Source organism: Magallana gigas, chromosome 7 (assembly GCF_963853765.1).
Source record: "Magallana gigas chromosome 7, xbMagGiga1.1, whole genome shotgun sequence".
Taxonomy (NCBI): Eukaryota; Metazoa; Mollusca; class Bivalvia; order Ostreida; family Ostreidae; genus Magallana; species Magallana gigas.
The window spans coordinates 19,814,355-19,828,509 of record NC_088859.1 but is presented as its reverse complement, the minus strand read 5'-3'; the positions used below and the strand labels follow the sequence as shown (position 1 = coordinate 19,828,509).

General features: G+C 34.9%; 2 protein-coding genes across 2 annotated transcripts; both read left to right on the top strand.

Annotated features, from left to right (window-relative positions):
- The first annotated feature begins 2,117 nt into the window (after window positions 1-2,117).
- LOC105341141 (RNA-binding protein RO60) lies at window positions 2,118-6,195 on the top strand. Its single transcript, XM_034456872.2, has 2 exons — window positions 2,118-2,403; window positions 4,533-6,195. Exons 1-2 carry the CDS (start codon window positions 2,183-2,185, stop codon window positions 6,034-6,036), a joined length of 1,725 nt encoding a protein of 574 aa, XP_034312763.2. The 5' UTR covers window positions 2,118-2,182; the 3' UTR covers window positions 6,037-6,195.
- A 2,753-nt stretch (window positions 6,196-8,948) lies between these two features.
- Window positions 8,949-13,937, top strand: LOC117684464 (RNA-binding protein RO60). The gene is made up of 2 exons (XM_034456869.2): window positions 8,949-9,381; window positions 10,607-13,937. The coding sequence occupies exons 1-2, from the start codon at window positions 9,137-9,139 to the stop codon at window positions 12,297-12,299; spliced, it is 1,938 nt and encodes a 645-aa protein (XP_034312760.2). The 5' UTR covers window positions 8,949-9,136; the 3' UTR covers window positions 12,300-13,937.
- Window positions 13,938-14,155: the final 218 nt, after the last annotated feature.

Here is a 14,155-nt window from a genome sequence, read left to right as displayed (position 1 = left end):
CCACACAAAAAACATGATCATTTTCGGCTATTTGACTTATATACTTCATTATGTTTTTCATAATCAAGTCCTATTCTGCTGATTTAAAAAATTATCTCAAGGTATAGTAAACCACCTTAAATGCATAAATATTTTTAAATTCCACCTACTTTCATCTACTACAGAGGCGGATCCAGCAATTTGAAAAAGGGGGGGGGGGTTCCATTTGATGAAAACCAATATGGGCAAAATTCATCATTTGTCAATAAACAAGGACTTTTTAACGTTTTCCGTGCGTATACAACTGTATTTAATAAACATTTATCTCATCACTATCTATTTCACATCTATTTCAACAGCAGAGTGCACTGCATTAATGAGCGTTTTGCCGTTTTGGTTTAGGTAAGGAAGATTTGCATAATATCTAACCTCAAGAAACCCAAGTCTCCAGCAATGAGAAAGTGCGTCTATGCTTGATAGAAAAGAAACACTAAAAAACAAAAAATAACTCAGACTAATTACGACAAATTATTATAAAAATGGATATTTTGGTAATTTTTTTATGTCTTTGATGTTTTTAAATTAATTCTGAACTATTTATCAATTTTGATTTTTTAAATAAAGGTCTAATTGATAGGATATGACAAAAGAATGGGAATAATTTATCTGCTGAATAAATGGTACGTGTGTAATACAGTGGTAAAAGCAATTGTCGTTCCAGGGAACTTGATGTGACCTCTGTAATGGGTGCGCTACATCATCTGGCACTAGTACAAATGCGATCATATTTAGAAAAGCTTGACATTTTCATAATGGTTTACATATAAACCCTTTACACGGTATTTTTGTAACAGAATTTCCGATTCTTGGAAACAAAACAAAAGAAACTTTCTTTTGTGTTTTTTTATGTGGGTATGAAGGTAGCTAGCATTCCAGAAAAATAGCATAACCCGCATAAGCGGGTCATGTAATTTTCTTTGTATTTTTCGTATGAAACGAAGTAAAACTCATCTTTTATAATTACTTTAGTTAATTAACTAAACAATACATTTGAAATCGGTTTTAAAGTAAAACGAATGCGTGTACTCGTACTTGAACGTCGTTTTACTCGATGGCTTGACAAAACTGTATATGAACTATAACCAATTTTTTAAAAAGGTCAAAGTTCATGATTTCCAATTTTCATTTTGATGAAATGTAAACAATTTCGTGAAAATATGTACATTTTATATATGACTATTATGGGGGTTATTTATGCTTAAAATGTTTGAAAATAATATTACTATTAATATCATGATTCACTTTTATTAATTTCTGATGAACTATCTAAAATTAGAATAAAATGCAACAAAAGTCTTAATTTTGGACTACTATTATGTTAACGAAAACATCTTATTTGAAACCTTTTCAAGTCCACCGATTTCAGGAAAAACGTATCTTAGAATATGTGTAATCTGATGTTTCTAAAACACTATTCAAAACCATACGATGCGGATTTCGTTTTCGTGGAAATTAATAAAATGCGTGTGTTCTCTTATTTTTTCATTGAAACTAAAAAAAACCCGCGAAATAAAAAAAAACGGAAATCAATAATGACGTCATATAAATTTTGACGTCATAACTGAAATAAAGGGTAGTTGGTGTTACGTCACAATGAAAATGTGTGAGTTATCTCCCTGTAACCGCAAACCTAGCTTACCTTAAAAAGAAATAGAGTAGAAAATACATTGTGGATGTTATTATAAATCTGTGTTTTTAGCGATACTGCTTAATTTTATGTATTTTTCTTTCATTTTCCACATTTTTACTCAGTGTAGTAAACACCATATGCTGAAGGGGAGTACAATGTACTTTATTTCGATAAAAATCGATTAGTTTTTTTCATGTAAGAACAAAATTATGGGACGCAGTACGAAATTCTTTAAATAAGCAATTTTAAAAGCATTTATTTGAGATAATAACAGTATTTCTATTATAAATGGGAAAAATTGCCTTTAAGTAGGCCTTAAACGTTTTCAAAAAAATTCATATGTCCCAGAGAAAGGGGGGGTTCCGACCCCCGGACCCCCCCCCCCCCCCCTCTGGATCCGCCAATGTACTAGTATTCCCATTTCAAAACTGAAACTACCGGTATTCTAATTATGGGTACGGGGAATTCCTCTCGAAAGGCGTCTTCATTGTGTAAGACTCTTCGAAACGTAAAATGTATGATTTTTTAAAGGAGGACGAGTTCGAGGAGCCAGAAGAATCTCTAAACTCGGATCGAACCCAAAGTAAGTCGGAAAGAAGTCAAATCCATAATGTCCCCAAAACGATCGACGAAATTCGCCTAAGTCGATTTCTGTGTCTGGGGACAGAGAGTGGCACCTACCACACCGATGAAATTGAACTGACATGCCGGGAAAATGTCGGTTGCATCGACAGGTAATTTTGTATATGCATGTATCTTTGCAAAACTATATACATGCATAAGTGTATGGTAATCAAATAATCGTAATTTTAATGTTGACCGCTATTTGCTGCAAATTGATAAAGTCAATCGCAATTTTCTCATAATCTTAGCTTTTTCAACGGTTCTGTATCCAGGCGATCGAAAAGTCCAATAATTGTTCAAATTCTTTTCGTAAATATTAAATGACTTCTTGAGCATCTGCGACGGATTTTTTTTGGCAATTAAGAGACATGAGCAGGTATCTCAATCAAAGTACCGAAGTACTGACGAGAGTTGATTTTATTGATTATTATAAATTTTAAAATCAACGATATGTTATGCAATTTTTTATAATGTGAATTCTCGAACTTTTCCGACAAGAATTTCGAGAAAACCCCATATGAATCATGTTGTGTAATATCTAAAGATAGAATTAGTTCCATCAAACTGTGTATATCAGTAATCGAAATGTACACGTCTGGATCCAAGCAATTTTGAACTCTAGTCTCGTTCAACCCGACGCTCGGATGTCTCCGTTAATCTCCGACTACCAAGAGAGACTCTCCGCTTGTCGGGGATTTACGGAAACAGCCGAGCGTCTGGTTGAACGAGACTATACTGAACTCTAGCGTAGGAATACATGCAACTACAAAAATCAATTGAATTATTCGTACTCTGACTATTTTCAAGGTATTAATAGATACCTTTCTTTTGAAAAAGATGGTACATCATACAATACACCGAATTTATCTATTATTTTCAAGATTTACGTCTTGTCAGTGGTGATGATTTGTGCTTAGGTCCAAACACTGTTTCACTTTCGGTTTGCCAGAGTAACTGCATAGGAGAGTTGATTAAAATCAACTCCCAAAAATTGTCTTTTGATTTATACTTCTAATCATAATGTTAGTAAACTCTTCAAGGCTTTTTGTTAATATGTCGAAATCGACAAATCTGCAGCTTATCGTCAAAATGTAAGACGTGTCCAGTCAGATTGTTCATAACCATCTAATACAGTTTTTCCAATCATTATTTTCCACCAACATTTTTTCAATTGCTGTTCAAAATTCACTCCACCAGTGAGCTTCCTTATACATTGTACTTTCAAAAAAGGAAAAAAATGTCCATATGTAACTACATTAAAAAATCAAAGTACTGAAGTACTGACGGGAGTTGATTTTATCGATTATTATTCATTTTAAAATCAACGACATGTTACTTTGCTTGGCAAGAAGTTTGTAATTTGTCTTTGAATTATGCACATTTTTATAATATGAATTATCGAACTTTTCCGACAAGGATTTTGAGAAAACCCCCGTATGAATCGTGTTGCGTAATGATTAAAGATAGAATTGATTCCATCAAACTATGTATAAGTAATCGAAATATTCAAAAATGGTATGGATCCAAGCAATAATGAACTCTAGTCTCGTTCAACAAGATGCTCGGCTGTCTCCGTTAATCTCCAACAAGCAAGAGCATGTGTACACCAGGTCACGTGATAGCTTGATGACGCGACCTCTAAATGTAGAATGACTCTCTGCTTGTCGGAGATTTACGGAGACAGTAGTCTAGGTCATAGACGTTTGTCAATACTTTCTACGACGAATCAAACGGCTTGCGTAACCTAGGCTACGGAGACAGCCAATGGTTGAACAAGACTTTATTGAACCCTGTCGTATGAATACATACGACTGCAAAAAACTTCTAAATTGTTCGTACTATTTAAAATCTGACTATTTCTTAGGTATTTATAAATAAGTTTCCTTTTTAAAAAATGCTTCAGCGTACATTACATCGATTTTATCGATTATTTTCAAGAACTAACTCTTGTCAGCGGTGATGATTTGTGCTTAGGTCCAATCGGTTTGCCAGAGTGACTGCATAGGAGAGTTGATTAAAATCAACTCCCAATAAGTGTCGAAATACTAGTCCGTTTTATACAGATAGCAAATAATTTTATGTCTCATTATAGTCTTTCAATATTATCAATAGGTTCTGAATATTGATATATACTAGTATTTGAATTAATGTGGTGAAATGGTTTGGTCTATCTGTACTAATAGAACTGCAAAGTGCTACCGCGTTTTTCTCCAATAAAGTCGTTTTTTTATGATTACAGACTTATCAACAAGGGTGAAGGATTGAAAGTTGTTGAGACTATCCGAGAGTTCAGCATAGAAGGAAAAGCATGCAAAGCTACCCCTATTATATTTGCTCTTTCAATATGCTGTCGCTGTAACGATCATAAAACGAAAGATGCCGCTTACAAGATCCTGTCAGATGTTTGTCGAATTCCAACCCACCTTTTTGAATTCATCAAGTATTGTCAAGATGTAAATCCTAATGGGGATGGATGGGGAAGAGCTCATCGTAAAGGTGTATCCATGTGGTACGAGAATTATAGGAATAGGAAAGGTGGCATTCCTTTATTGGCCTTCCACATGACAAAGTACAAGTCGAGATTTGGGTTTACCCATAGGGACGTCTTTCGTTTGTGTCACATCAAAACAGACAACGATGCCCTGGGGTACTTGGTTTATCACTTCTGTCGTAATCAAAACCAGACAGATATAAATTGGTCAGAGCACCTGGAATTGGCAAAACAAAAAGAAGGCTTTGAACAATCGGAACTTGCGGAAGTTATCGACTTGCTTCAAGTTTTCGACGATGCTAAAAATTGCCACGATGAAGAAATGATGAAGCGGATGATTTTGGAACATCATCCGTACCTTGTTCGAGAACATGTACCAACTGAGCTGTTGAATTCCAAAAAGGTATGGGAAGCATTAATGCGATTTATGCCAATGACGGCCATGATAAGAAATTTAGGAAAAATGTCTAGTCTTGATCTGTTAGAATCTGACAGTTTTGGTGAAGGTTTAACAGTAGATAAATTGACGAGCAAAGAGCTGCTAAAAACAGCTATGGTTCATCCTATAACTCTGTTGGTTGCTAAGAAAGCTTATTCTAAAGGCCAAAGTGAATCAAAAAAGCAAAGACTGAACTGGCAGGTGAATCCAAAGGTGCGAGACGCGTTAAAAGAAGCTTTCTATGTTACCATCAACCACGTAGAAACAACGGGGAAACGATACCTACTGGCGATATGTATGAATGGATCCGTAAATGAACACGAAAAGAGAACTCCTATTCTAACCGCCAGAGATGTGGCGGCTGCCATGGCAATGGTAACCGGTAGGCGAGAACAGTACTGCGATGTCGTCGCGTTTTCTGGAAACCGATTGACAGAATATATCAACATCAGGGAAGTATCCATTCCAAACCAAGATAACTTCGAAGCATTGTCGGAAAAAATTTCTCAAATGCAATTTGATTCATTAGATTGCGCTGCTCCAATTTTAGATGCCATTCAAAATAAGAAAATGTACGATGTGTTTGTGGTGTATACCGACTCGGAGATGAACGTCGGTCCCATACTTCCGTCAGAAGCCCTGAAAAGATATCGGACTGCTTCTGGAATAACAGATGCTCGGCTCATTGTATGTGGATTGGCCAACAATGGCTTATCCATCGCAGAACCAGACGATCCACTGATGATGGATATCGTTGGATTTGATTCTGGTGCCCCGGCAGCAATCCACCAGTTTGTGACAGGAAACATTTGAGCACGCACATGTGATTCTGCTCAAGAATAACCTAAACAAACGTTGAACTTTTTGATTTAAATTTGTTTAATAAATGGACATATTTGTACCTTTTACGAACAATCAATGTACTGGGTAAGCCTTTGCATTTTTTAAAAACAAAATACATGTTGGAGTTTCCGTTTATGTTTCCCTCTTCTTTCTTTTCAAAATCGAATTTAGCTATTGGTCTAAATGGGCAAGTGCTGTTATAAAGCAGAATTTTTGATTAACTATAGATAATTTACAGGGTTATCCTTGAGCCCTTTTGACCTGGAAAAGTCTTGCAGCAAATTTCTATTCAGTGATATCCAAAATTAAATTTTTTTTTATACACAGATGCACTAGTGTCACTGAACTTTCAGAGAAAGAAATTAATACTCAAAAATGGCGCGAAACAATCTATTGGATTAGTTCTATAGAAAACAAACGAACTCGCTAAAAGGCACAATCAAGAATGTCAAAATTCAATAAGCAAAATGAAAACTTTTTTTTACAAAGATAACGACATGGTTTGAATCGAGTGTAATAATTTTGCCTCTGTTTTAATGAATAATTAGTTTCGTTACGATGAAAAGAATATTTTGTTTATGTAATGAGTTAGTAATATAGTAAATATTTTCATTGTAAAAGAAAATACCACTGAATTATACCCATCAGTACGTGTCAATAGTTTCAGACGAAATCATAATGCAGACTATGCGACTTATTTTTTAAAAAAAAATCAAACTATATAGATGCCTGTATTGAATGAGATATCAAAATATCTTAGGAAAAGGCTTTACTGTGCAGTTTATTGAATGAAATAACGAAGCATTGAAACAGATGCTAGTGCATGTACGTTTAATGCAAAATGTTATCGAGTGTTGAATTTGTTGAAAATGTTTCAATATCAAAATTAATTAAATAATGGAATTTACCTTTTTATGTTGTTTTGGTTGGCCATCCCAGGCAACCCTTTATTAATAGAATTGTAAGAGGGTTGTTAGAAAAGTTCGCGGACAATTTTAAAGTGATTTACGGCAAAATTACTGTGCACTTCGTAGGATGACGTATGTTTTATTAAATGACTTCCAATGGAAAATAAATATGCAAAAAATCATATGATTTTGAAGTTGTAGAGAAGTATAGAGATATTTATTTTGCATGAATTGGATTTACGGAGCACCATTTCCTATTTCCACGACGTCAGGTGAAATCAAACTACTGAAAGGCAAGTTAAACTTGTCACTCTCAAAGTAAACATCTTTAAGTTCACATACTTTTCATGCCAATAACCCATTTATAAAACGCATGTTCACACCATTATTTGTCAAATTTTTGTATAATGTCTTTTGTGTCAAATCGTAGATCATTGAAGTCCGAAAATCTCTGTCCACGCAGTTTCGACTTCAGATAAGGATATAAAGCGAAATCCGTAAGTGCAAGATCCGGGCTGTAAGTGGGGTGCTGCAAGAGCTCAAGATTTCAGGATTTCCATTTTTGTGGTTCCAATTGTAAACCTTTGTCCTATAAAAATAGCAGTATCTAAGAACCTTTTGGTCTCCACCGAAAATTTTTCTGTGTGCACACGAAATGCATGACAGTCCGGTGCTCCAAGGTGTCCAATTACATTAACGTTTTTGACTCATTTTTCTAGCATTGGTCGTCCATATTTGGCGATAAAACGGTAAGAAATTCTCCAATTCAATTGCACAAAATGACCTTCATAACTTATTGCGTGGACCCTGAGGTCCACGCAGAAAATATATAAGCGAGGTTAAACCGGATGCTATGGGGAAAATTTAGCCCGCGCTTGAGCTAGCTTGTTCCTGTGCGTAATGGGTAGCTCAGGGAACCAGGCTAACACACGTTTATCTGAATCGGGATCGGGATTCCGTGCTATATGCACACATACATGTAGGTTCAAAGGTGCTGTATCATTAATTGTAAAGTTGTCGGTAAACAATACAGAAACAAAGTATTCCTTTTAAAGAAATGATTGGCATGTGATATGAACTATCAGTATTATGAAATAAGTTAATGTTATGCCGAAACTACAACATGCATCAAATAGCATAATTTGCAATGTTTTGTTGTTTTCCGAATACACATGTACACTTAACTTTACTTTTATTGTAGGCGAGGCTAGAGAACTTCCCGATTAAACTTTTTAGGTTTTAAGCATTTCAGTATGACTGAATAATTATGTCACTGTATAAAAGTTAAAATCTCAAGAAAAATGCATCAAAATATGAAATTTTTAATTTACACAAAGCTGTCACTGCATAGTTAACGAAGTAGTGCGAATCGTAATGTGTGCGCAAATAGTAGAATTCACCGAATGTCTGATACTATACATGCAAACTTCATTCATAGATAGATCATAATTATTTTAGAAGTATGAATCCTTTAAATTCTGAGATAAAAAGTCAGGGCTATACATACATGTACATGTATACGTAATACAACGTACAAATTTAGTGGTTAAAAGCAGAGGGCTAGAGTCGGTTGAATCTCTGATAATCTTAAGGCTTTCACGTTTTCGTTGGAAATACATGCAAATGGTCCACGTATTGCAGTCCTTTTTTTAAAGGACAGCAACTTGTTGTGATCTCATATGAAATATCGTTTATTTTTATGCTCTTAAACTGTACATTTTCTTAAGAGGGAAAAATGCGTTCAAAATATATAACAATTAAAAACTGACATGCTCCGTGAAACATATTTTATCAAAATAATTAATCTGTATAATTTTTAAGGTCCATTTAAAATAAACAAATCTTTGCATATTTCTTAGAAAATACGTCAAGATTAAATATGAAAAGTTTCGCTGGTATCATGCGAATAGTCCGCTCACAATCAAACTTGTCCGCGAACTTTTCTAACAACCCTCGTATACTGTGAAAAAAACCCACTTTCATCCTGTTATTCTCCGAGCAGAGTGATCATGCAGGAAAAGGACTTTTTGTTTATTTTTTGGTTACATGTACTTATGATTGACCTATTTAAATTCACTCAAACCGAAACTAGAATTCCAGGTTTTTACATCGACGAGGTTCAAGGTGTTGTTCAGGGTTTGACCAAAGCATAGCTTAAAAAAATGAGTGAAACAGATCTTTATATCGAGGAGGAAGTTTGCATAGCTATGTCTATCCAGGAGGGTGAGGAAGTGTCCATCACATTGCCCCTCACTCCGGATCAGACTCGGAATAACGCGGAAGGGTATGTCAACAGAACACCGGACGAAACTCGCTTCCATCGATTTTTGTGCCTTGGGTCGGAGAGCGGCACCTTCTTTATCGACCAGAGGGAGCTTAAAAAGGAAAATGCTAAGTGCATCCTAAGGTACTTTAATAATCACTTCTATGGAGACCACATTTTACTTTCTAACTGATCAACTAAAGAATGCATGAGATATTTGATATGACTAATAGGGCTTAATATTGCAAAGGGGAGTGAAAAGCAATATCAAATATCCAGAGGGATGTATAGCATAAATAGAGTCAACAGCTAAATGTCTCAGGACTGTGAGACTTTTGAGTCTGACATCATCATGATTATTTCGTTCAGTCTGTGATTTTTCTTAGGTCGCTGTAGGTTTCGACCAATCGAAAAACAGGGCGTGTCAATGTCTGTCTGGCTGTTTCTATAGAGCTATGAATCAACTATAAATTTCCGTAAGAAATAAAGGAAATAATACTTGGTAGATGTAAATATGATAAAGTATATCAATGTTCTACAACTCTTTTGAAATTGTACTAATACACAGAGGGAGGAGGAAACAACGAAATTGAATCTCCATGGTTACTCTGTAAATAATTACTACATGTATAAATTTTGCAGTTATCTCCAAGTAAACGGACACCACCGATCAGAATTAACACGCTAAAGGGGGTGGAGAACTTTATCAAATCTTTTACATGAAGTAAACAAATCAAGCATAAAAAGCCAAATCTCTCCCTTAGCAAAGAATATTTTCAAACACTGTTTAAAGAAAATGCCTTTAAAACACTGACTTTTATCGTAGATGGTTTGAAGATTTATAATATTAAATAATGTGAAGGTTTTTACACTTCTGTCCAAAATTCTTCATGGATACGCCAATTGTAATGTAATTGTAATGTTTAAAGGAAGGTCTATTACACATGGGATTTATCTACCACATAGCGGTATATAAAACACGTTCTTAACCGTTAAGACATCCAAGTGATGCGCCAAATAAATACTAGATATCAATTTACATAAAATAAATTAGGCAATCTTAACGTGAAATAAATTAAAAAGAAAGGTTTGTCAAGTTCATTTACTTTGACCTTAAACAAACATTCTATTACACGAGGTATTGAAAAGAAATATATAAATATCCATCAAAACATCTTCGCTAGCCAATGGTTTCTGATCCGCACCGCTTCATGGAGAGCGGTGCGGATCAGAAACCCTTGGCTAGCGAAGATGCCATCAAAAAAGAGATATAGAAAGACAGGATTATATATATATTCCATTAAAAGATACTAGTACATTCCAAAGTGTTGTCGGTACTCGGTTCTATATAGTTATTATTGTCTTTCAGACTAATCAGCCAAGGTAATGGACGGAACGTTGTGGACACTATAAGAGAATTCAGTTTGCAAAACAGAGCTTGCAAAGTCAACCCAATCCTATTTGCTCTTGCTTTGTGCTGCCGCTGTGATGACCTAGCAACAAAAGAAGCAGCTTACAAGGCCCTGTCAGATGTTTGTCGAATTCCGACCCACCTTTTCCAGTTTATCAAGTATTGCCAGAAAGTTAATCCAGAAAATAAAGGATGGGGAAGAGCCCATCGCAAGGGGGTGTCTATGTGGTACCACAACTACAAAAATAAAATAGGTGGTATTCCTTTGTTGGCCTACCATATGACAAAATACAAGTCAAGATTTGGGTTCACCCATAAGGACGTATTCCGTCTGTGTCACATCAAAACGAGCTATGATGCCCTAGGATACCTGGTTAATTATTTTTGTCCTAAAGAGGGCCAGAGAGATAGAGAAAACAATTGGCAAAGTCAATTGGAACTGGCAAGAAGAGAGGAGGGATTTGAACAATCGGAATTGAGAAAGGTTATTGACCGACTTCAATTATACGATGATGCTAAAAACTGCGACGATGAAAAAATAATGAGTGAAATGATTTTGAGATATAATCCAGATCTGGCTCGAGAGCATGTGCCAAGTAGGCTATTGAATTCTGCAAAGGTATGGAAAGCATTGATAAGGCGCATGCCAACGACAGCCTTGATTAGAAATTTAGGAAAAATTTCTAGTCTTGGTCTATTGGGATCAAATACTAGTACAAATACTAATAGTTTTGAAGAAGGTTTAGTTGTAGATAAGCTGAAAAGCGCACAATTACGTAAATCAGCTAGGATTCATCCGTTTACCTTGTTGGTGGCTCTTAAGGCTTACTCCAAAGGCCAATGTGAATCAGGAAGACTAAATTGGCAGGTGAATCCAAACATTAGTAATGCTTTGCAAGAAGCATTCTATCTTTCCTTCGACTACGTAGCCACCACAGGAAAACGATACCTTCTGGCGATAGACGTGAGTGGTTCAATGAATGCCCACGTCATGGGAACTCCGATCATCACCGCCAGAGATGCGGCAGCTGCCATGGCAATGTTAACCGTCAGAACTGAACAAAACTGTGATGTCGTTGCTTTTTCTGGAAATCGAGGACATGCCACCACAAACAACGAAGACCAGGCATCAGTAAGTGACGAGAATGTTGTGGCTGCCATGGAAATGGTAACCGTTAGAGCGGAACAAGACTCTGATGCCGTTGACTATCCTGGTAATCCGTTGCCACAGCATGTCAACGTCCCCAACCATAGAGACCTATCAACAGAAAATACGACTCTTATCCCGATACCAATTTCACCACAAGATGACCTCGATGAGGTGTTGAAAAAATGCTCTCCCTCTCGTTTGCCACCCGTTACGGCAGACTGTGCCGCTCCACTTTTGGATGCCATTAAAAAGAAGAAAAAGTATGATGTGTTTGTGGTGTATACTGACTCGGAACCTAATGCCGGTGTCATACACCTGTCAGAGGCTATAAAAAGATACCGGACTGTAACTGGGATCACAGATGCTCGGCTTATTGTATGCCAATTGGTCAGTAATGGATTTTCTCTCACAGATCCAGACGATCCACTGACGATGGATATCGTTGGATTTGATTCCCGTGCTCTGGCAGCTATCCACCAGTTTGTGACAGGAAACATTTGAACTCATGCATTTACTAATCATCAGCTTTTGCATTTAGAATTTAGATTTTTTCAACTAATGTGAAATAGTGATAAGATACTTGGGTTTCAGAATATGTTTTTAAAATACGATTTGCTATCAAATAATATTTTTATTAGCTTTTATTTTCTAAATGCTCATTGTATAAATAGATTTGTATGAAAAATCACTAAAATCTTATTTTCTCTCTTATTTTATATGGTCAATATATTAGCTTTTCTGTCAATTTATATCTTTATATAAAGTTTCATAATATGTAAAAATCAGAAATGTTTTAATATTCGCAGCATTAAAAAATCAAAATATCTTTAAATTTAAGAAAGTTAGAGGAAATGCGGGCAAAACAATATTTCAATTTTGTAAAATAAGCTAATAGACATTCTGGTATTCTATAATTTCATTGAACAATATGAACTTTAAGAAGGTTGTCCGGAAATTATTGAGATAACCCAGATATTTTCCGTTTTAAGTTACGGATATTTATGAAAATTGGCATAAACATTGAACAAACCACAACACATAATTTTACAAAGTTAAATGTAAAAATATTAAGTATTTTATTTTTTACGGTACCAAAACTAGCCGATGGTTGGGGAACCCAGCGCAGACATAAACTCGGCGATCAAAAAAACCCAAACTTCTACTTACAAAGTGTCTGTAGACTTAAAGTTGATAATATATTAAAATATATCAAACAATATATGCTCATGTTTCCTTTTATTGAGTATAACCTTTGTGCAAGTTTCACTTGTGTTCGAGTTGAAATATAGAAATAGCATAAATTTATTTTTTAAGCCATAACAATCTAACTACGCAGGCATATCGAATTTTGACGTGAACGCGGTGCAGCGAATATGTATCATACTGCCAAGAATCTCAGACAAAGAAAATTTCAGTCCAAGTAACTGCTGAAACAAAAACTATACTCTTTAAAGGAGACAATAGCTTCAGTTTTTCAGGGTTTTTGACTAGTATTTCAACTAGAATGAAAACACATGGACTTGATAACAAGTACTCATAACAAATCATCTGATGTCAACAGTTGTAAAATGTGTACGAAATTATGGTAACGGACTTTTCACAGTTACCTGACTTTCGGATAGCAAAAACTCGAATTTTGTTTACCCCAAAAAATTTATTGGAGAGAAAATGTTAATGTTTGCTTCCTAAAATGAATTCATCAAATGAGAAATAAGAAAATATTTCATGTTTTCTGTTGATTTATAAGGTAGAGAAAATAAAAGCGTAACGAGACTCGTTAAAAATAATGACGTTGCGGTACGTTTGCGGTTGCGCCGGGTCACCGGACGTACGCAGGTTTGTCATCTTACAACGGATGATCAAATTATTAAACAGATATCTACATACCTGCAGATAACTGCATTCATTTTTATCATCCGTTAGGTTGAGGAAAAAAGGTAGTGACCTTGATCTGACCTTTATGCATAAACAAGATAGTCAAATTATATCAAATTGATAGAAACATTTCGTTATATGATCTGTTTAACTGTGACCAAATTTCATAAATTTATAACAAGCATGATCTGATAATGAAAAGACTACTTCATTAAATGATTAAGTTTTGACATCATCAACGTTAATCACTGAAAAAAAAAACCATTTTGCTTTGTAAGTAGATAGTTATGAATTGTATTAGCATTTAATATATATATATATATATATATATATATATATATATATATATATATATATATATATATATATATATATATACATATAATTTTTCTTAAATTTCAGTTGTCTTTGAATTTAAATCCGGACTCTTATAATGTGTGATAATAGGTTAAAGTTAACCTAATCTTTTAATAACAAATTTT

Excerpts from the sequence above, each read along its gene's own strand:
- LOC105341141 (XM_034456872.2), top strand. The coding sequence starts at position 2,183 with ATGTATGATTTTTTAAAGGAGGACGAGTTCGAGGAGCCAGAAGAATCT. Across the intron at positions 2,404-4,532 it reads AATGTCGGTTGCATCGACAG|ACTTATCAACAAGGGTGAAG; the intron begins GTAATTTTGTAT and ends TTATGATTACAG.
- LOC117684464 (XM_034456869.2), top strand. The coding sequence starts at position 9,137 with ATGAGTGAAACAGATCTTTATATCGAGGAGGAAGTTTGCATAGCTATG. Across the intron at positions 9,382-10,606 it reads AATGCTAAGTGCATCCTAAG|ACTAATCAGCCAAGGTAATG; the intron begins GTACTTTAATAA and ends ATTGTCTTTCAG.